The 22,589-nt window shown below is 35.2% G+C and overlaps 1 protein-coding gene across 4 annotated transcripts in view; it reads left to right on the top strand.

Moving 5' to 3' along the window:
• Window positions 1-17,974, top strand: part of LOC122513499 — a 47,243-nt gene extending 29,269 nt beyond the window's left edge. For 2 of the 4 annotated variants that reach the window (XM_043629891.1, XM_043629887.1), the window contains 7 exons: window positions 11,323-11,640; window positions 11,767-12,146; window positions 12,310-12,594; window positions 13,006-13,456; window positions 13,561-15,809; window positions 15,925-16,121; window positions 16,261-17,974. In XM_043629891.1, coding sequence (XP_043485826.1) covers window positions 11,323-11,640; window positions 11,767-12,146; window positions 12,310-12,594; window positions 13,006-13,456; window positions 13,561-15,809; window positions 15,925-16,121; window positions 16,261-17,443 — 5,063 coding nt within the window. In that variant the 3' untranslated portion in view covers window positions 17,444-17,974. The remainder of the gene's footprint in view (window positions 1-11,322; window positions 11,641-11,766; window positions 12,147-12,309; window positions 12,595-13,005; window positions 13,457-13,560; window positions 15,810-15,924; window positions 16,122-16,260) is intronic. The other 2 variants (XM_043629889.1, XM_043629890.1) reach the window with 2 other exon arrangements.
• The last annotated feature ends 4,615 nt before the right edge of the window (window positions 17,975-22,589 follow it).

Here is a 22,589-nt window from a genome sequence, read left to right as displayed (position 1 = left end):
TATCGATATCGATATATATCGAAGATAAAATCGATGATGCGTCGTACATCATTCTTGTTTGTTGTTCAATTACTGTGTTTTAAGAAAATATCATCGAACAAATATCGTTTATATTAAATTCAGCTTGAATTGATATAGACGACGAGTATACTCGTCGCGAATAAAATGCTGTGTCTCCCCACCCCCATCATTCCCCTTAGTGTTTCCGTTTTATCGTATCATTTTGGACGACACAATTTGGGTATACACTTTTCAAAGAAATATTGTGGTAGAATGAGGGAGGATGCTAGTGACGGTGGGGTAGTGGGGTGGGGTGAGGGGGTCATCATCACGGTTAACTGCCTGTGGTTATTAAGAGGTATTTAAAAGCTTGATCTTTTTGTTTGTTCCTGAAAGAGGAAGATAGGAGTGGGGGGGAAGTAGTGGGGGTTGTTATAGTATGCGAAAGAATAATGGTTGGGTAATTATTAATGTTGGTATTATATTGAAAGAGATTTGTTGAGCTAGCGCAAATATGTTAAACACAAGAAGAAGAAAAAAAGAAACAACAACAACAACAACAATACACGAAAAAAACTATGTTGCAGTTTATTCTCGGATAATAATTTGAATGGGAACGATTCACGAATAGTTCATTTTTTATCGGGATTCCTATACTAGCCCCTCCCACCCACCCCCTTTCTATCCCTCACCCCCGACAAGTATAATTCCTTTGTAGAGCGTATAAATCACCTACACAGATATACATATACATACATACAAGTAGTTCATGCCATTCGGATGCCTAAGTTTCTCATTCTCTTTCTATTTTTTTTTTCTTTCTTTTTTTTTTTGTACTTTTTTACTAACAACGAGAAGGAGAAGAAGAAGAAGAGTATCCCGACAAAAGGGCTCAGAATTTCTAAAACAGTCCTCTAATAGGGAAAGTCGTCGACGGGAAAGCATGCCATGATTGCTGATGCCACCACACCATCACTATTACTATCACCACCATCACCACCACCACCACCACCACCAACCATCGGTGGCGCATAAACAAACGGGAATTGCCCAACGAGAGAGGAGAATCCGTCGCCGGTTGAGTTTTGAACGGAATATACAACGATTACGCACATTTCCCAGGAGGCCAAAGAGCTTCAAATCGAAGCTAACACAGACGCTAAACCCTCCCCCTCACCACCCCACCCCTCCTCCTCCTTTTTCCTTCTCCTCTTCCTACCCTTCTCGTACTAACGTGTTTCCTTTTCCATCTTCCTCGTACCAACTATTACTACTACTATTACTACTATTACTACCTTTATCATCAGCACCACCACTACTATTAACGACAACCAATACTATCATCACCACCACTTTATAACCCACTCTTTCGTAACGAATGTACTCTATTGGGGTATGGGGATTATTGGGGGTTGGAGGTTAGGGTATGGAAAGCTTAACTAGTTCTTGTCATCGTGAATCGTTTTTATTTATTTTCTTATTCATTGATTTTGATTTGTATTAGGTTAGGTTAGGTAGGTGTGTTTGTGGTGGATTTTAAGAATGGAAAAATACATTGGTCAGGATATTATTGAATATTTAATATATTCGTATAATAAACTTTCTTATACGATTGCTCTCTAGTAGAAAATATTAATATCCCTAGGTAACACATTATTATCCAATAAGAAATGTTTTTTAAAATTTCGAGAGGTTAGGGTCATATCATTGTTAACTAATCTTTGAACGATTTTTGGTTAGGGAAATGATGAACTTCTAGGAAATGATATAATAAAGATAAAACTTATATTATTAATAGACATTCAATAAAATTTCATATATGATTATCAATATAAATATTGGTATCCCTAGGTACACCATATCATTACCCAATAAAAAATATTAGTATATCTCTAGATACATTACATCATTACCTAACCAAAAATATTATTATATCCCTAGATACATGACGTCATTACCTAACCAAAAATATTAGTATATCCCTAGGTACTACGTCATTATCCAATAAAAACTATGAAAATTTCGACACGTTGGGATGAAATCATATCATAATTCTTGATCTTTGCTTAAGAAAATAGTAAGATTATAAAAATGTGAGTAGAATAATAGAGAGAAAAATAGTTGATAGGAAGAAATAAGAGGAAAAGAAGAAGAAGAAGAAGAAGAAGAAAAAGAAAAGGAAAAAGAAATAGAAAAGGAAAAAGAAATAGGATACTGCTACTACTACTACAACAAAACCATCACCATCACCATCACCATAACCAGCAGTAGCAGCAGCTTCTTGAATCTCAGAGTGAAAGAACCCTCTCGACGTCGGTTTAATGCTTCAAGCTCGGTCGAGACAACCTGAGCAAACACTTTCCGCGATATTACCAGGATCTCGCGCGGCCTTCCTTCCTTCCTTCCACTCTCAAGAGTTTGCTTCTTCACTCCCACGCTTTCAACTGCTATCTCAACGTTATCATTCCCCCTTTACACCCCTCCTCCTCCTCCTACTGCTTCTTCTTTTTTCTTTTTTTTTTCTGGTTCTTTTTTTTTTTTACCTTCCCTTGTAAGATAATAAATACACTTGCTCGTTCATTCCTCGTACGTTATTTCAATCCAGTACCTATTACTAATATACTATTTCTCAAGAATATTCAAGAATCAATTTCTCTTCTTTTGATGGTAAAAAATAAATTTCTTGATGAATATTTATAATCATTTCTAAATTATCAAATGCAATTCCAATTGGTGGTAATTCCAGTTGTTGTAATGCAAAAGAAACTTTGACTGATTGATGACAATAGGAGAGAACCAATTGCAAGATTTGTATATTGAAAACAAAATCCGTAACGAAGAAGAGAATAGGTGGTGGTGGTGGTGGTGGTGGTAATTGTGAAATGATGAGGGTGGCTGGAATTGTTATAAAAAAAAAAAAGAAAAAACACAGAAAAACAAAACAAAAAGATTTCTAAAACAATCGTAAAAAGGTGTGCTTAACGATCAGAATTGATATCACGATTAGCCCAAATTAAGTATAGTAAATAAAAAGCAGTAGAAAGAAAAAAAATAAGAAGGGTGAGGTGGTAGGGGGGGTAGTAAAAGCCATGTGCCACGCTGTGAAAAGGAGTCAACGTTGAACTGGTATATTGGTGTTGGTTGATTGTCAAATATATAGGGGTAGGTGATGTACTGGTGATGGTATTGCTGCTACTGCAGGTCGTGGTGATGTTAGTGGGGCTAGTGGTGGTGGTAATGATGGTGGTGGTGGTGAAGAAGTGGGGAAAGGGGAACGGGAAGAAGAGGAGGGTTGGTTGGATTGGTTGGTTGGATTGGTTGGGTTGGTTGGTTGGTTGGTTGGTTGGATATCATCGTTGGCCTGCAATTCCGCGCGCGCTTGGCACTAGCTAATTAGCGTCTTGATTTACTTAATCCCAATTAATACCTTGGCTACCTGCAACAGTACTCGCGCACAGTTATCTCTCGATCTATCTATCTCTATCTGACTCACACACTCACTCATTCATTCTATGTGTGTTTCCCTGTGCATTAGACTGCGCACGGTTTAATTCGGCACGAACACGAGCGCGTTTTCGTTCTGCAAATACTCGGATTATTCACGTATGGCTGCACATCGTACGGTTAATATATCCTTCTCCTATCTAATATATATATATATATATATTTATATACATATATTTCTTTAGCATAGCTTAACGACGAATCATTTACTTTTATTCGTTAATTTTCGTTAATGCAGTATTATCTTCGTTAAATAATTTTTTATCTCTTCTGTTCTCTTCTCTCTTTTCGTCTTCGTCTTACAATTGGTGGGTTCTACCCCCCACCCTTTTTTCTATCGTCCAATACCAATTGAAAGAAATACCGGGAAAATTTGATCGACTTGTTTGACGAAGAACAAAAAAAAATATACATATATATATATATTATTATTAATTTACATTGATACCAACAAGAAAATTTATGTATAATTTGGATTCACGACGTGTCTCTCTCTGTGTGTATGGGTAGAAAAAAAAACCCCATACAACGTATCCTATTGATATATATATATATATTATACTATAGGGATTTGTTCAAATCCTATAAAAGACCACCTTAACTACGAGGAGGAATATTTGCCAACCGATGACTGAGTTTTTTTTTTTTTCTTCTTTTTTCTTTTTTCTTTTTTTTTTTGGATCGTATCATCGTCTGTTCGTATCATATCTCTCTTTCAATTTACGTTAAAACGAATCGTTATTCCTGGGTTTTCGAAACGTTGCCGATGAAACGACGGTCGGTTCACTCCGCGATGTATATTTGCATCGTGCAAATACCACGAGTGGTGGTGGTGGTGGTGGTTGTGGTGGTGGTGGTGTAGGTAAGGGGTGGGGGGATTTTTAAAAGAAGAGAGAGAAAGAAAAAATAAAATTATACCTACGTTTTCGAATCTCGAAACCGTAGGAAAAACGTGTTAACGTTCAGAGAAAGATTTGGGGAGGGGGTGGTATGGAGGGGGGAGTAACAATAGAAAATTCAATAATTTATATAAATGTATATCTCTCAATTACTATATACCTTTATAATTTATTATAATATAATATATATGGATTATTATTATTATTCCAACGCACACGCCAACATTCTCGATTGTTCATATATTTTTTCTCCCCCTCCCTACGAATTTTTATTATTTTATCATATAAAATTTTTATTTTGTGTTATATATTTTCTTTTCCTTTATTTTTTTTTGTTTTTGTTTATCGGAAAAAAATACGTTCGACGATTGTGTTTACCCGCAAAAGTCCTTTTCGTTAGTAGTAATCTTGCAAAGAGGGGTAGTAGTTATAACGTTATATAATGAATTTATTCTTTCGTCAAATAAATCCGTTCTTGTTTTTTTAATACTTTCATTAAATATATAAAGGTAATTGATAAACAATCGATTAATTCAACGTGTGCGTTCATCGAGTTTTTTTTTAACCCTCCATCAACACCGTGAGGTGGGGTGGTGGTGATGGTCTTGCCATGCCGAGAGAATAACTATTTTTATTTTTATTATAAAATTATAAATAATATATTATTAAACTATATATCAGATAAAATGTTCTCTAGAAATCCTAACGAAAGTGTTAATAAATTTTGTTAGATTTGTTTAAATAACAATAACATTAAAAAAAGCAAATAATCCCTCGTCGTACCCCGCGGTGTTAGTAAAAATCTACCATACCGACGGAGTAATTCGAAAATATCTTTTTTTCCCTAAATGAATCGACAAATGATCGATCCCTCAAACTTAATTCTCTTTTATACATTTATTTGTAAGAAAAATCTACTCTTTGGTGTTTCAAAAAAGGAAGAGCAGGATGATCATCGATAAAACGAGTAAACAAAAAAGAAATTTTAATTTTTTCTAACCTCACTTTCCAACGTGAGTCAAAATTTAATTCCAAATTCAATATTTCACGATGAGAATTGATTCTCTTTTTATGTAAGAACTAATTGATCATATTATTAAACAAAATTTAATTAACAACAAAAAAACACCAAGAGACATCATCATTCTTCATTGTAATTATTACAAATCTTGTTGTATAATATATAGATGATTGTTTTCTCAGTCGGTAATCGAGAGGAGTTAGGGTTTTCTTCCTTCTACCATATCAGGGGTTGTCTCTTGGAAACCACCCCTCTTCAATTGACAGATGTTGTTTGCACAATAAGCAGACCAGAATCCGGCGGGGCAAGTTGATCGGTCCAAGAGCACACCACCACCACCACCACCACCACCACCATCAACTTCATCCCCGATCCCCGATCCCCACCATCATCCCCAATAGAGAGAAGGGGGAGTAGAAACAACCCCTATTTACAGGATCCCGTTTAATGCTTACAATCAAGATATCATCGATGATCACATGGGGTTGACCTATACCCAAGTAAATCTAGCAAAACATAAGCTAACTAACTCTGACTGTTAATTAGGTTGCCTGTAATAAATTAATAATTCATCTATCCTTAATTATAAACACCTGCCCATACATACCCCTCCTCCTCTCCCTCAATTTATTATTAATAATTAACCAGCTTAATTAATTGACTTTTTTTTTTGGCATTCTATAATATAATCGATACCACCAATTAATAATTATTAATCCCCATCAGGAGGTATTTGTCGAGCAAATTTCAACCGAACTGATGTTAGAGTATCTTACGCACACACACACACACACAAATAAAAAAAAACAAAACTGAACGTATGATCGGGGTGATCATTTGAGTTGGGTGGTGGTGGGTGGTTGGTTGGAGATTTAAAGTGTCTTATTTATATTTTCCAGTGATCCTCCCTCCTCAGCATTTCATTTGTATCGATGCAGTAACTTGATAGCTTGCTAACTTGCTAGCTTGCTTGCTTGCTTGCTTGCTTGCTTGCTTGCTTGCCTGTGTCGATTCGGAGAAGAATACTACTACTACCTGCTTGATGTTTGCTTTTAATCATTTTTGCCGGAGCCTGGCGAAACGTAAATCTCATAAATACATAAATACAAAAACGGGTGTATAGCCTCCGGCGAATCAGCGACGTTAGCACGATCCATCCCCCCCTTCTCCACTTCACCAGTGTATTCCTCCTCCAACCACCCCCTTCGTCCCAATCCCTACTCTCACAGATCCATTTCCACCTCCTCCTGTATTCCAACCGTCCATTCCAACCCCAACCCCCAAAACCCTCGAATATAAAGTGCTTCCTTCAAACGGCCCCTGTTTCCTCACGCATCCAGGGGTGAAACGTAAATTATCGTTGATTTCTTCTCTCTACATTCGCGACGATTGATTAGGGAAAATATAACAAGAGAAATCCGATTCTAAATCATGCGTTTTATTATCTATCATTATTCCTGATTATTATTTAATATTATTATTATTATTATTCGTATCTCCAATGTTTTTCAATGCACCTTTGTTAAAGCTTTGTCATCTAACTTTTCAACTTTTCTAAGTTAACAACAAATAAAAAGGAAAAGAATAATCTTAAGCCAAGATGGGGTGGGGGTGGGAATGGAAGGTCGAGAAAAATTGTCAGGCCATTTGATATTCAGTGCATTAAATAAATATGATTACGTGTACCACCGGTGGTACATACGGCATGGAACGTGTTAAACGTTATTTAGGAATCTAATAGGAGATTATGGGAATTATTAATTAGGCGTATTAATTATGATCATCCACTTGCAATTGGACAATGATGATATTAATTTGTTGTCTAACTCGTTCTAGTTGTATTATTGTTATTTTCTCTTACATGCACTTACACATGTACGCACACACACGTGTATATGATAGTCACGTGTATAGTGAATGATCAAAGAGAATATTTTATAAACTAGATCAACGAAAATGCCTGTTCTTGTTTAGTATCTAGAATCGTTTGGTTATTAGCCTCGAGAATATCTCTCCACCCACCACCACCACCCCTTTTCCACCCCTATCAAATACGTTACACATATACACAAAAGCTTCCCTTTTCTAATATCCCCTTTTCCTAATTGTTGGTCAGAGTTATTTCGAATCGATTCTCACGTAAATTGTCACTGAGACTTGCATTACAAAGTGAAATTGATTGGTACTGTTGTTTTATTTTTTTTTTTGTTAGATGTATTCATAAAAATTCTGAATGGTTCGATTATTATGAAAAGATTTGATTAAACTGATTTAATTGGGTTACATAAGATTGTATTTATATTCAATCAATTATCATTATTGTTACTTCAGGATTTGATAATAATAATAATAATAATAATAATAATCTAAGGGTTAATTAAATTCTATCAGAATGATTATTATATCTAAATTATTATCAATTGATTTTAGAAAACAATATTCTAAACATGATTCCTTATTAAATAATTTCACAATTATATCAAAAATACATTTATACCTTAACGTCAAATAAATCTAACTCAAGAATAAAGAAATGAAATCAATAACAACAATAATAATATCAAAAAGGATGATTTAAACAAAAGAAATAATATTATAAATATATTTATCGATCGATAAAGTTAACGACAAAAAAGAAAAGAAAAAACTACCTGGCGTGTATTATTATTAATCGAAGTCAAAGAGATTAAACTGAATTAGAGATAAGTGGAACGTTAAAAGAGAGAAGAAAATAAAATCAAATGGTGGTAGGGGTGGATGGTGGTGGTGGTGGTGGTTTGATAGAATGGGAACGGGCAAGCACAGATCCAGGATGATAATAAAGAGTATGGTAGGTGAGGGAGAGGAGGAAGAGGGGGTGGGCTTGGAGGATGAAGAAGAAGGGTATAACCTCTCTAACTTTAGTGGTTCCCTTTGTGAAACATTTAAAGTGCGTCCCTTGGTCCTCTCGGCAGCAAGCCGGCTTAATTAGCGCTTGGATAATATGTCTCATACTCTCGTTTGCTACATTTTACATATATAGATACAATACTTCTATCTTTCTCTCTCTTTCTTACTTTTTATTTTATTTCCCACCCCCCACCCCACCCCTTTCATTTCTTTTTTTCCTTCTTTTTCCTGTGGTTTATCACTCGAACTCTGTACTATGCCTATATACTTAATCCCTGGTATACACACACACATATACAACCATATATATATATATATATGAGTAAGGGGTTGGGTTTGGGGTAGGTGGTGGTAGGTGTGTGTGTATGTGTCTTTCTCTCATCTTTCGAGTTTGAGGGGGCTTTTGTTTCGCGGCCTTCGACCGTGAGATAATTCCTCCTCTGGTGAGATAGAAAGAGATAGGAAAAGGAAACTCAACGTTAATGTCGACCCTTTTCTTCTATCTGTCTCCTCCTCCTCTTTCTCTTCCTCCTCCTCCTCCTCCTTCTCCTCTTCCTCCCTTCTTCTACTCATCCCTTTTCTCTCTTGGGCATTGCTATTCTCTTTCTCTTTCTCTTTCTCTTCTGCGTACTTTGTATAATTTTGTTCCACATTACTTATACCAATTTAAAATCTCTTTGTCTTCTTGTACTCAACTGGCGGCAGAAATTGTACCGAAACATTTCTGTTCTCTCTTCTCTTCTCTTTCTTTCTTGTAATTCTCTTCTTCCTTTTCTTCATCTCCTTCTTCTTTTTTGCTCTTTCATTGGCCAACCAACAACACCCTCTTTTTTCATTCCTATCCTCTTTTATTTTATTTTTTTTTTTTTATTTTTACATACCAGTAATATATAAATACTTTTGTCGAAAGGAAAACATCTTAAATGTTTCAACACAACGGTGTGTGTCCTCTGATATTCTTTTTTTCCCCTAATAAAATCTAATTGTTTTATCATTTTTTTTCTGTTCAATTCCTCATGGTACATCTCTTCATCGGGATCAAATTAAAATGTAAATATTACAAATCAATTGAACGTGTGTAAAAGTTCATCATAAAACAATCAACCGATCACCCACCACCCTCTCTCCTCCCAATAGTCAAAAATTTTTAGGGATCCACAGATTGTACGCGTACACAGGGAACAATTTGTTCTCCATTAAATCTGTCACGTCTTTCAAATCCAAGGGAAATCGCATTAATAATTATTGTTAGCTTCATAATTAGCAATGACACACCGACAGATGAAATGGCTGGAAGGGTAATTAGGAATTGGGTTGGGAGGGGGAAGGATACAATGATCATCATCATCATCATCATCATCATCATCATCGTACAGAGAGAGAAGAATGATGGGGGTAGGGGGTGTGGGGGGGAGGAATACACAAATGCCATAGGAAGAATCGTCACACAGAATTCACATCCATGTCGATTGTTAATACTCGGATTCTATCTGTTCATATCTCAACGTATCCTCCCCCAATCCTGTACTGCCATTAGATAGGTGGGGGGGATATGTGTATGTGTGTGTGTGATAGTATACGACAATGATTGACAGTTAGTCCCTAGAGTGAAAGGATAATTCAGTAGGTTGCCTCGTTCGTTTCATGTACGACCAATAATCCGTTTCAAAACTGGCCGTCGATTTTCAAACGATGAGATTGTTGGGGTATTGGTATTGGTATTGTTATTGGTGTTGGTGTTTGGTGGGGTTGGGTGTACCAGCAGGTTTTCAAAAGGCCCCAGGTATTCCCTAAGCTAATTGGGATTGACTTTGTCATTAGTTAACTAGAAAAGAGATGGAAATAGAGGAACGATTAAGAATGATTACTAACAACAAATGGAATATCTTCTCTGTATGTATGTAATGAAATATATAAATATAATTAAAGAATTGACATATTTTTCTGAGACCATAGATCCATTCTATTGATGATCATTATTGTTCTTATATTAATTAGACTAATCATTTCCAAAAAACCAAAACAAAGAAAAGTGAAATAATTCAAAGTTGATGTTGAAGTTGTCCCTCAATCACAGGGTTTTATTGAAGGAAGTATGTACTACAAGGAAAATAGATCATAATATAGTCATTAGAATTTATTATTTGATTGTTTGACGATCGCGAGAAGAAATTTCCTTTTTCCCCAGGAAGAAGACTGCAATCCTGACTCCGGGTTATGTATGTTTTTTTTCTTCTTCTTCTTCTTCTTCTTCCTTTTACCTACTCCTCCCCTCCTCCTCCTTCTTTTTCAACTCTAGCAAGGCGACTCTCTTCTCTCTCTCTTTCTCTTTAACTACTCAGCTCGCTCTGACCGAAGGGAGGAAGAACTTTTTAATTGGGCACCCTTAATTAGTTAACCAGCGAAGTCTCGGTAATTATTCTGTTTCTCGCTCTCGGGTATCGTGCGGTTACTTTTCTCTACCTACTCATATACCTCTACCTACCTACCCCTATCATCTACCCAACCCCCACAACCACCCCCAAACCCCTAGCCTATCTTTTTCCCTCTCTTCCCACCACCACCACCACCACCACCATTTTCCTTTCCTTCCTTCACACACACACACATACACATATTTCTTCTTGCTCTCTCCCTCTCCTCTCCTCCCTTACTCGAATTTCTACCCCTCGTAGTATGCCGACGATGATTAGCGATATTTACTCAACTTTATGCCCAATGAATGCGAAGATACGAGCAAAGAAACGCATTAGATTCGATTACTGGTGTTTTGATATGGATGTGTTACTAATTGTCTGATATCATTTTATATTATCTCTTATCCAAGCTTTCAGTTAAATAATTGGGAAACATTTTTATTATTAAATCTTACTATTAGAAATTTAAAAAAGGGGAAGACCCTTGACAAGTTGATCAAAACTTGTAACAGTTGGAAAAATGGTAACAGTGTTGATGTTGTTGTTGTCAATCAATGCATTTGATTTGTTGTTTCGAAATTTTATTTTGCAGAAGGTGGTAGACAAATAGGACCTCACGCATGTACAGTTTGTCAAGACGTTGTTGAAGGAAACACCCAGAGTCGTGCATTACCACGTAGCCAAGCTTCCCAGTACGGTTTAAGGGAGGATCAAGTACCACCAGGTGCAAGAGTATGTAATACCTGCAGATGCAAAGCCGTTAGAGGACGTTATACGGCCTGTCCATTGCCTGGTTGTCCTAATCTCAATAATAGTAGTTCCAAAACCAGAGTTAAACGATTACGCGCACTTCCAGCCAAATGGCTTGACTTACCAGCTGAAATTAGAGAACAAATTATTCAAGAATTTCGTAAGTATATCATCTTCTAACATTCACGTATTTATTTTATATATTCTGTTCTATTTGTTGTTGTTGTTGTTGTTGTTGTTGTTGTTGTATTCATTAAGTTTGAATATAATTTTGGAATTTTTGCAGAGATACCCAGTAGCACTACCAAGTGTTGTTCGGCATGTTTCAATCGAATATCAAGAAGATTGGCATCACATTTAACCGGTGGTGGTACAGACATTTCTGAGGATGGTACAGATTCCTTGGCAAGACAATGGACCGATGAAGAATTGGATCAATTGAAAAGGGCATTGCGCGAGCACGGCACCAATTGGTCAAAAGTTGCTGACAAAATTCCGGGAAAAACTAATCACCAGTGCAAAAATTATTATTTTACTTATCGGAAAAAGTATTGCTTGGATCAAATAGTAGCCGAATATTATCAATCTTTGGGCGAAGAAAGAAGACCGTGTTTAACCGATGAAGAAGAAAGCGGTAGCAGTACGAGTAGTTGCGACGAATTAGCTGTAAATATCTGTTCCTCCCTTTTTCTTTTTCTTATCTTTTATATATTCGTCAGTTGTTGTATGTGTAAAAATCTCAAATAATACTAACAAATATAATTAAATGCGATATTTATTTTGTTGAATCTTGATTCAATTCATTCATTCATTCATTCAATTCATTCAGGTGCATGATTCGAGTGACACGGCAAGTGCTGGTAGTCCAGCTAACAATGTAACCGGCAGTACAACAGCACAAACAACATCCTCAACGTCGTCAACATTGCCTATTACGTTTGCACAATCAATAGATTCTAAAATTGGGGAGAAACTAACAGAAATAGCTGTTGTTTCTTTGATTCCACCGGTTAGCATTGGATCATCTCAACAATCCTCGGCCAGTGGAGGTGGTGGTGGTAGTGGTGCTATCGTATCGACGGGCAATAGAGAAGATTACGATAGTTCTGCCACGGTAAGATGGCACTAAAAAGTTTTAGATCTTCATAGAAAGAAAAAAATAACCAATTGCAATTTAATGTTTTTTTTTTAAATTTTATATAAAAGTATTAAATGCTTTTTATACTACGATTAGTAGTAGTGTTTGTATAAAATATTAACTTGAGTAGTTTTTATCAGTTCTGTTTATCTATTTTATTTTGCTGTTTATTACAGGGTGAAACCAAAAATGATTTATTGACAAGATTTTATCTTATCGTTAATTTTATAATGTGTGGAAAAAGTTTGCCTTAAAAATTTGACATAAAAAAAAAAAAAAAGGGGGGTTCTTGAAACTTTGGATCCACCCTGGATTATATATTAGATAGAAAAATATGATCTTTTATCAAGATAGGGCCGTCTGATAGAGGTTCGATGATTGTTTCAGGAGACAGCGGACGAAGGTCAGGGTGGTGCAGATTTGGACAATAACAGTGTTGTTGTGACACTGACTACTGCCAGCAATAACAATTCATCATTGCAACAACATCCGCAGGCACCACCGGTAGTGCATTCGCCGCCATCAACTAAGAGTAGTAATAACAATCCTCTAACAGTGAAAGATCTCATGTTAGGCGTGATAGAGATGCAACTGAAAAGAAATCCGAATAGTCCAGCTGGTACCGGTGATTTATCGATGCCCGTTAATTCCGGTACACCGACGATATCGAGTATTTTACAATCGGATCATTTGGATAATCACCCTCTTTTTCATCGTGATTTCAATCAGAGTATCATGAAAGCTACGATGACAAGCCGAGAGCCAAATTTGGCAACGCTTTCTGTAGTATCGGGTCCTCATCACAGTCACCGTTCTGCACCGAGTCCTCAGCAAATTGGTAAGTTTGATATAAATATTAAGAAAACATTGCGAAAGTTGGTAATTTGGATTGAAAAACAATTGATACGATTATTTTATTTTATTTTATTTTATTTTGTGTAGGTCAAATGCAAGCAACTATCACTCCTTGTCCACCTACAACGCTTAGTAGTCAAAGTTCATCATCGGATATGTTACCTAAGGAAGGCCTAGTCGTGATGCAAGTACAACAAGCATTACGTGAGACCGAGGGTACCCTCGACTTGAGTATCAAAAAGCCAAGACAACAACAAGAATACAATCACACGATGCAAACTATTCATAAACCATCAACAGTAACAATTTATCGTTCGGAACCACCTCTTGGTTCTTTTTATCATCCGCACCCTCATCCCGATCAAGGACGAGGAGCTAAGAGTCCTTTGATTTATGCATCCTCGCCTAGACCGCAGGCTCCTCTAACACCGAAAATGAACAAAGTATCCGTACCACCACCTCTTCCAAAATTATCACCGAAGTTAAGCAGCATTGGAACGGCTACTCATAAAGGTGGATCCATCACACATGGTACGCCAGTCTCGAGTGCACGTTACGAGGGTTTGCTAAGACAAATGACACCTCCTGGTAATCCGAGTAGTGGTGTGAGTACTGCAAACGTACCAACTGGTGGTGGTGGTTCGGTGGTGAACACTTCGGGAAGTCAAGGTCCGAAAGAAGCTGGTTCGATAACTCAAGGTACACCGGTTCATCCGTTCACGGTAGAAAAACGTCCATCGATGTACGATTATCGTACCATTCGACACTCACCCGTGACCACTGGAAACGTTCCTGGACAAGGCCAGGTTCAGCCAGCGGCAGCCACTGTAGTGGTAACTCATAGCAATCAATATAATTCTTACTCGAGTCGACCACCACCAAGTTACACGATGGAACAACAATTGTCCTCGAGACAGTTGATCATGAACGATTACATAACCAGCCAACAAATGCACGCTCGTAGTCGTGGCAGCAGCGGCACCTCGGAAACCACGGCTAAGAACGAGTCACCTTCGACACTTTACTTTCCCAGTACACCACCACCTCAAACGCACACGCAAAATCGTCAAGGTGTCATACAGAGGCATAACACGCAGAAACCGATGCATTATGCACCACCCCCGCCTGGATTAGAAGCGTTCTCGAGTCTGGTAGATGTTGCGGTGCAACAACCGAGTCTTCCAGTTCCACATCCCCATAGTCATTCTGCTTCGGGCAGTGGTGGCCACGAAGGATTAGGAAAAACAATGGCGGATAGATTGTTAGCCGATCGATTCGTCGATAACAACAGGGTATTCCGCGAACAAGAGATACGCATGCAAGAACATCGTATGGCGATCCAACAACAGCATCAAGTTGAACACAGAATGGCTCTTGCGCATCATCATCAACGTGACAGAGAAAGGGAACGAGATTTGGTTCATTTACGTGAAAAGGAAGAACATAGGTTGCAAAGAGCAGAAAATGAATATCATTTGGAACAACGTTTGGCTGTTCAGCAACATCATCTACGCGAGAAAGAGATCCAACAGGAACACCGTTTGATCCAACAACGCGAGAAAGAAATCCAACACGTAGATCATAGATTATCGGCACAGCAAAGGGAAAAAGAGATACAACACGCGGAACAACATCGTATGTCCGTTCATCAACACAGAGAAAAAGAAATACACCAACAAATGGCAGCGGCTGCGGCTCAAAGGGAGAAAGAACATCAGGAGCATCGTTTGAGCGTTCAACAACGAGAAAAGGAAATACAACAGCAACAACAAGAAAGGCTTGCTATGCATCAACAAAGGGAGAAAGAAATTCAACAACAGCAACACGCGGAACATCGTTTGGCTATGCAACAACAAAGGGAACGAGACTTGGCTCATTTGCATCAACAACAACAGCAACAACAACAACAAATACAACAGCACATTCAACAACAGCATCGCTTGGAAGCCGAGAGACGACACATGGCTCAATTGTATCGCGACCAACAGCAGCAACAACAACAACAACAGCAACAGCAACAACAGCAGCAACAAATAGACAGGGAATCCTCGAGATTATTGAGCAGCGGATTTTCACAATCCTCGAGACTTCAACAACCACAGCAACAACCATCCCAACAGTCATCCCAACAACCATCCCAGCAACAATCGCAATCGTCCTCCCGTCAACAAAATCAATCCTCTAATCAACAACAAAACGAAACTTCGTCAACTTTGACTGCAGCTAGTTTGATAGATGCCATTATAACGCACCAGATCAATCAGAGCGTAGAGAATGCTGGAGGACGCGCAGTGTCCAATAATCAACCTACTCGACCAGGCGATCGACTATTCCAAGTAAGACAATAATACAAATATTCAATAATAATAAATTAATTCTGTAATAATTATTATTAAATAATTATTCACATAAGTATATGTGCAGAACTAGAAAAGTACAATATCTTTCCAGGAATTCCATCTAGAGACGCAGACAGAACCTAACGGTATGGTACACAGTCCAGTCGGTGAGGGAAGAGGAAACAGCGGAGCAGGCGGTGGAAGTGGCAGCGGAAGTGGAAACAAGGCTATTACTCTAGGGGAACATGTCGATCACATTGTAACCAAGGATTACGGGCCTCCGCATTCTTCGTATAGATCTTATACTGGGTAAGAATCTTCTTTGAAAGAAAACTTATCGAAATACAATCGAATAAAAAGTAAATATTATTGTTGTGTTGTATAATATGCAAACGTTATATTCAAAAAAGAAACAATAATAATAATAATAAAAATCATAAAAAACTAGAGTCTCTGTACGGTTTCCCTCGTACGATAGATATCAAATTTCGGAGGAACAATGGAAGTTGCGGAAAGGAAACGAAGCTGACTCCGTGAAGGCTGGTGACGAACGACAGATAATACGAGTTGCTCAACAACAATCCCAGCAGCAGCAGCAACAACAGCAACAACAACAGCAGCAGCAGCAACAGCAACAACAACAGCAGCAGCAACAACAACAACAGCAACAGCAGCAACAGCAACAACAACAGCAGCAACAACAACAACAACAGCAGCAGCAGCAACAACAGCAACAGCAACAACAACAATCCTCATCCTCGGTGGGGAAGCAACAGTTTCATTCCGTCGAACCGGTCTCTCCTCCGGAAGCTAACACGAATCATTACGGGCGTCGCTTCTACGAAACGAGCACTGCCACCTCAACTTCCGGTACACCCTCTAACAAACCACACCTGTCTCCACTGGACTACGTTAAGAATAAAATCGTGGAGGTGATGCGTACGTCCGAAGATGATAAACCTGGATCAACGGGAGGCGGAGGAGGAGAAAGAGAAAGAGAAAGAGAAAGAAACGGTGGAGGAAGCGGCGGAGGAGGAGGAGGTAGTGGTGGAGGAAGCGGAGGTGGTTCGAGTGGTACCGTTGGTGGTAATACTGGAGGTTCCACCGGTGGTGGTGGTGGTGGTAGTGGTGGTTGTGGTGGTGGTGGTGTTGTCGGTAACGGTGGTACATGTGGTGTAGTAAGTAGTGCTGCTGGGGGAGTTGTTAACAGCGGCACTGGTAGTGGTGGTAGTGGAGGTGGTGGTATTGGTGGTAGTGGTAGTGGTAACAGTGGCAGTGGTAGTGTCGTTACCGGTAATAACCCTGTATCCGGTCCTGGAAATTCATCGACCGTTGAAAAAGACGATAAATCCAATATGAACGTCGATAGTCCTGCTAACAGCGAAATGATAGTCGACGATACATCCAACAAACAAGCCCAACAACAATCAGCTAATCAAGCTACCCCAGCTCCGCCAGCTCCCACTACTACTTTTTATCCGTTCAGTGCATTGGGTGTTCACACTGGACCACCTCCAGCACCTCCACCTCCAACCTCGGTCTCGTCTGCCGTATCCAAATCCGAACAGATGCAACCGGAACCAGCACCTTTGCTTTCCGCGCAATACGAGCCACTTTCGGACGAAGATTGATAGTCTGTTGTTAATACTTTTTTAGTTAAGGGCAAGTCGGAACGCCATGACGCTTCTTTTACTAGGATATCGAGACGGTGTCGTAATCATTTTCGACATGTACGAATTGGATAGGACACGTGTATAGATTGCATACATATGTTAAACACACAACACAACACACACACACACACACACACACACACACTCATACACTGTCGGACGATAGAAATTAGCCCTTCTTTTTCTTATTTTTTATGCCTTTCTTTCTTTCTTTCTTTCTTTCTTGCATATTTTGTTCGTTTTAATTGACTCAAAATATCCGTGAGCGACCAATTAAGGACTCTACTTAATTTTTCTTTTTCTTTTTCTTTACATCTCTCATCTTATTTTCCTCTTTCTCCTTCATTTTTTGTTTATATATATATATATATATATATAAATTTGTCATGAAATGTATACTTTGTAACGAAATGACAACACAGGGGTGCGTTTTAAATAAATTAGTAAAGAGAGGAAACAACACGCGACGTGTGTTTCATTTTTTATATATAAAAAAATTCAATTATTATTATATTATTATATATTATATATCTTTTCTTTTCTTTTCTTTTCTTTTTTTTTTAATTCGAACGTCATTCCCATTGTTGCTACACTCATCTCGTTGCAGATGGCGATGTTGCAAATGATAAATAAAAAAAAAAAATAAATTAGCGAAACGTTTTCTTTTTTTTTCATACGACAATTAATAATATCGTCTTTCAAAGGATTTCGATAAATATATTTTTTTGTTTAATTGTAAGTAAAAAAAAAAAACCTATTTCTTTATTGTGTCCTTGCGTGTTTTTTGACGATGCGTAATAAAATTGCGATAATTATTATTAAGGACAGAGAGGAGAGAGTGAGTCAAACGAATTAGAAGAAAAAAAAAATAATATTCATTTCATGATTTACATCGTATAAGAAGAGAACAATAATCAATGGTATTTGAAATATTTATTTGCAAATGTAAACGTTTTATAAGGATACCTTCGAATAATAATATGTAACGTTAATCATTGGAGAACGAATTCCTTTGATTTGAAAAGAAAGAAAAGGTAAAAAAGAAGAAATAAGATTATCAAATGAATGACTAATTTGATAGCTATTTTTTTCAAAACAACAAGTGTTACATTACCGAAATTACAAAATGTCCAACGATCATTGTTAATGTGTTGTAAATCATGAAATTAATTTTCTTTTCTTTTTTTTTCCTTCTATTTCTTTAAACTCAATCAATTGCCATACATTATTGGGTACGTGTACATATAAAATTACTATTACTATTATTATTGTTATAAATATTATTATTATTATCGTAATTAAAGATATAAAAATTAATATATGTGATTTAAGGATTATATCTATTATTACAAATTTCTAATAGTTTTAAAGGAAGACATTTTTAAAAACATTCATTATGTATTATAATTTCCTATTCATAAATATATACATATGTATATATATATATATGTACACATGTATATGCTTTAACAATACATATTATATATATATATATATATATATATTTATATATAATATATATAATACATTAATATATTATTTAATTTTCAAAACTGCAACAAATCGTTAAAGTTTTGTTTGTTTAAAAATGACGAAAATGCGTCCAGCATCAAGGACTCCATTTTGATTTTACATTAAAAAAACAAACCTCCCCTGTGTGAGCCGTTTATTATTGATATCAAATATTGTTATAAACGATTTAAAAAAAAATGACGCCTCCTCGTAACTGTAAGCCCAAAAGAGTGCGTGTGTAAAATAATCAATTGGATCATTTTCGTACAATCTCTTTTCTTTTCTTTTCTTTTCTTTCTTTTTTTTACATTCATCTTTCTTTCTCGCCATCTTTTTTAATTCCTTTACTTCCCATCTTCTCTCTTTTATTAAATTTCACTTTGTGACAAATTTTTTAAAATTTTAAATAAAACAAACTCGTCCAAAAATGCGAGATGCAAATTATAATACTAATAATAATAATAATAATATAATAATAATAATAATAACAATAGTAGTAATAATAATAATAATGAAACGACCTCGTGAAGAGAAAAAAAAGAATGTCATGGCTAGCCCTGAAATTAAAAAACAAAAAAAAGAAAATAGAGTTCGTTAGAAATACACACACACGCAAACGCTTTTTTGTACATAAACGATTAATTAATATACACATATATTATTAATAAATAAATGAATAAATAAATAAAAATAAATATGTATATTAATTAAAAGTATCGTTTAAAAAACGTAAAATGGAAATAGTCTGAAATGAAGAAAAAAGAAAAAAAACGGTAGAACTGTAGGAAGAAGAGGAGGAAGGGGGGCAGAAGGAGGAGGAGGAGGAGGAGGAGGAGGTGGAGGAGGTGGTGGGCGCGCGTGCGAGTGATTTTTATTTCGAATGTGAATATCTATGGATGTGTCCTGGGAATTTTAATAATGATTCGATTAAACTAAAAAAAAAAAAACATAACAAAAGAAAATGAAAAAAACCTGTTAATATATATATGTATATACAATATACAATACATAATGCATAGGCAAACAACAAACAAACAAACATATACATATATATATATATAAAATAAATCAAGTACGAATTGTATTAGCCTGTAGTAGTGTGCGATTTAAACAAACAAAAAAATGAGAAAAAAAAAAATAGAAAAGAAAAAAGATGAACATAATTTTCTCCGGTGAACATAATTATTGTACGGTTAAATTGTGATTATTAATTCGAATTACGATGCAATTTATTAGCACGGAAAGTAAGAGAGAGTGAAAGTGTGCGTGTGTGCGTGTGCGTGTGTGAGAGAAAGAGAGAGAAAGAGTGTAAGAGGGGGAGACCGCCATTTTGTTTTGACTTTAAATGGAGAGAGTCAAAAGAAAATATAATTAAATAAATAAATAAATAAATATATACAATAATACGAGAAAAAGATTATCCATAATAAAAAAGAAAAAAAAAAAAACTAATATACCATCAAATATTATTAACATCTCCATCTCTTTGATTAGAAGAGAAAGACGAGAGTATAAGAAAAGAAATAAATTAAAAATGAGAAAAAGGAGAGGAGTTTTAAAAAGAAGAAGAAGAAAAAGTATAAATTGGAAGAAGGGACGATAAAAAAAAGAAAAAAAAAAAATAAGAAAAATTGTGTAACTCTTAAAAAACTGTTGTACATAATACATACTATTAATTTCTAAGCCGAGCAATTAGTTATTATACATATATTGATGATGGCTAGTTTTAATTGTAATATGCTATTATTAATTATTATTATTATTATTATTATTATGATTATAATTATTATTATTAATTATTATTAATTGATTAATAAGTCTAGGTTTATTAGTGTATAAGTGACGTAGATAGCATTTAGGGGTTTAGAATGCAACCACGAACTGACTAGGGAAAGAGTATTTTGTTTCTTTTTTTTTTTTTTTCCCGATAATAATACTACGTTCTCGTATTTAATAAGAATAATTTATAACTATATATGTATAAATACTGTTCACACAGACACAATCCTCTTACATACAAAATAATTACTACTAAAAACAAAGTTGAAACAAAAACCTCTGGTATATGTGCTGATTTTAATTTCATTCTCAATTATTATTATTAAAAATAATATTAAAAAACAACCCGAATATATACGCTCTGACTATCAAAATACATGATTATTATTATTATTATATATCTTTATTATTATTATTATTATTATTATTAATGACTATGTGGGATATAGAAAAAAAAACATATATATATATATATATATATATGCAGACACAAACACACACACACACACACCCATACAAAAATGAGTTTGTATATGTTAAATATATTAACGTATATAACTCTTATTAACATTCATTATAAATATTATATAAACTATTATACTTTCATTGAGACATGCGACGCCATAACACGAAGACTTTTTATACAGCCTAATTTTATATTTATACATATATAAAAATACATACACACATACACGCCCACCCCATACACCATCCATTAACTTCATTTGTGCGTTCTGCGCTTTCGTTCAGCTATATTATATTATTTTTCTCGATAAACTCAAAAAAAAAAAAAAAAAAAAAAGAAAAAGAAGTAATTCAAAATCGTAAATTGTAACATATTTAATTAGCTACAATTAATTATCCAAAACCAGAAATAAACGTGAATATTCATTATTTAAAATGAACAAAAATGACATGAACACAAGTTGTTGCTTCTAAAATACTATTATTATTATTATTAGTATTATTATTTTTGTCAGATGAAATAGAGACACTCTCAAAAATAATTCTAATTTTAAACTCGTTTGAATTTTACCGCGCGGAACGAGTCGTAGAGACGCGCCATTATTGCTACTGCTTCGATCAAAAGATCAACCATTTTTCTTGTGTTCAAAATGTAACGAAGAAGTTTTCTAATTATTATTATTTTATTATTATTATTATTATTATTATTATTATTATATTATTATTATTATTATTGTTATTATTATAATTATTATTACTATTATTATTATTATTAATAATATACTCTTGTATCTGTATATCTATATATATATTATTTTAGGCAGCTGAATTTTAATTAATTTACTAACTAATTTTTGTATTAAAAACTTTGTATGATAATTGTAAATAATTCTTTTTTTCTTTTCTTTTTCTTTTTTTCTTCGATAAACGTTTAGACAAAACACGCCAGTGAGGGGTATGATCTTTTCGCGCAGTAAAAGAAACAAAAAATGAAATGTTAATTGGAATCAATTATTTCGAATTTACAAGGGTTTCATTAGAGAGAAAATATTTCGATTATTTTCAAGATATAGTTATAAATAAAAAAAATAATATAAAAATAATAAAGAAAGAGAAAAAATGAGACAGAGAGAAACTGTGTAATCGAGTAATCGCGAATAAGAGAGTAAAAATATTCGTTGAAATACGTCTTCCTATTATTCTTGTCGCCATTTTTTATTTCTATCATTATCATTATCATTTTCATTTTTATTATTATTATTTTTATTATTATTATTATTATTATTATTATTATTATTATTATTATTATTATTATTGTTATTATTTTTATTTAAATAAAAATAATTAC

The sequence above is a fragment of the Polistes fuscatus genome, unplaced genomic scaffold, assembly GCF_010416935.1.
Source record: "Polistes fuscatus isolate 324 unplaced genomic scaffold, CU_Pfus_HIC Scaffold12, whole genome shotgun sequence".
In the NCBI taxonomy this organism is placed as follows: domain Eukaryota; kingdom Metazoa; phylum Arthropoda; class Insecta; order Hymenoptera; family Vespidae; genus Polistes; species Polistes fuscatus.
The sequence above is the reverse complement of the archived record's forward strand: the minus strand, read 5'-3'. Positions and strand labels throughout refer to the sequence as shown.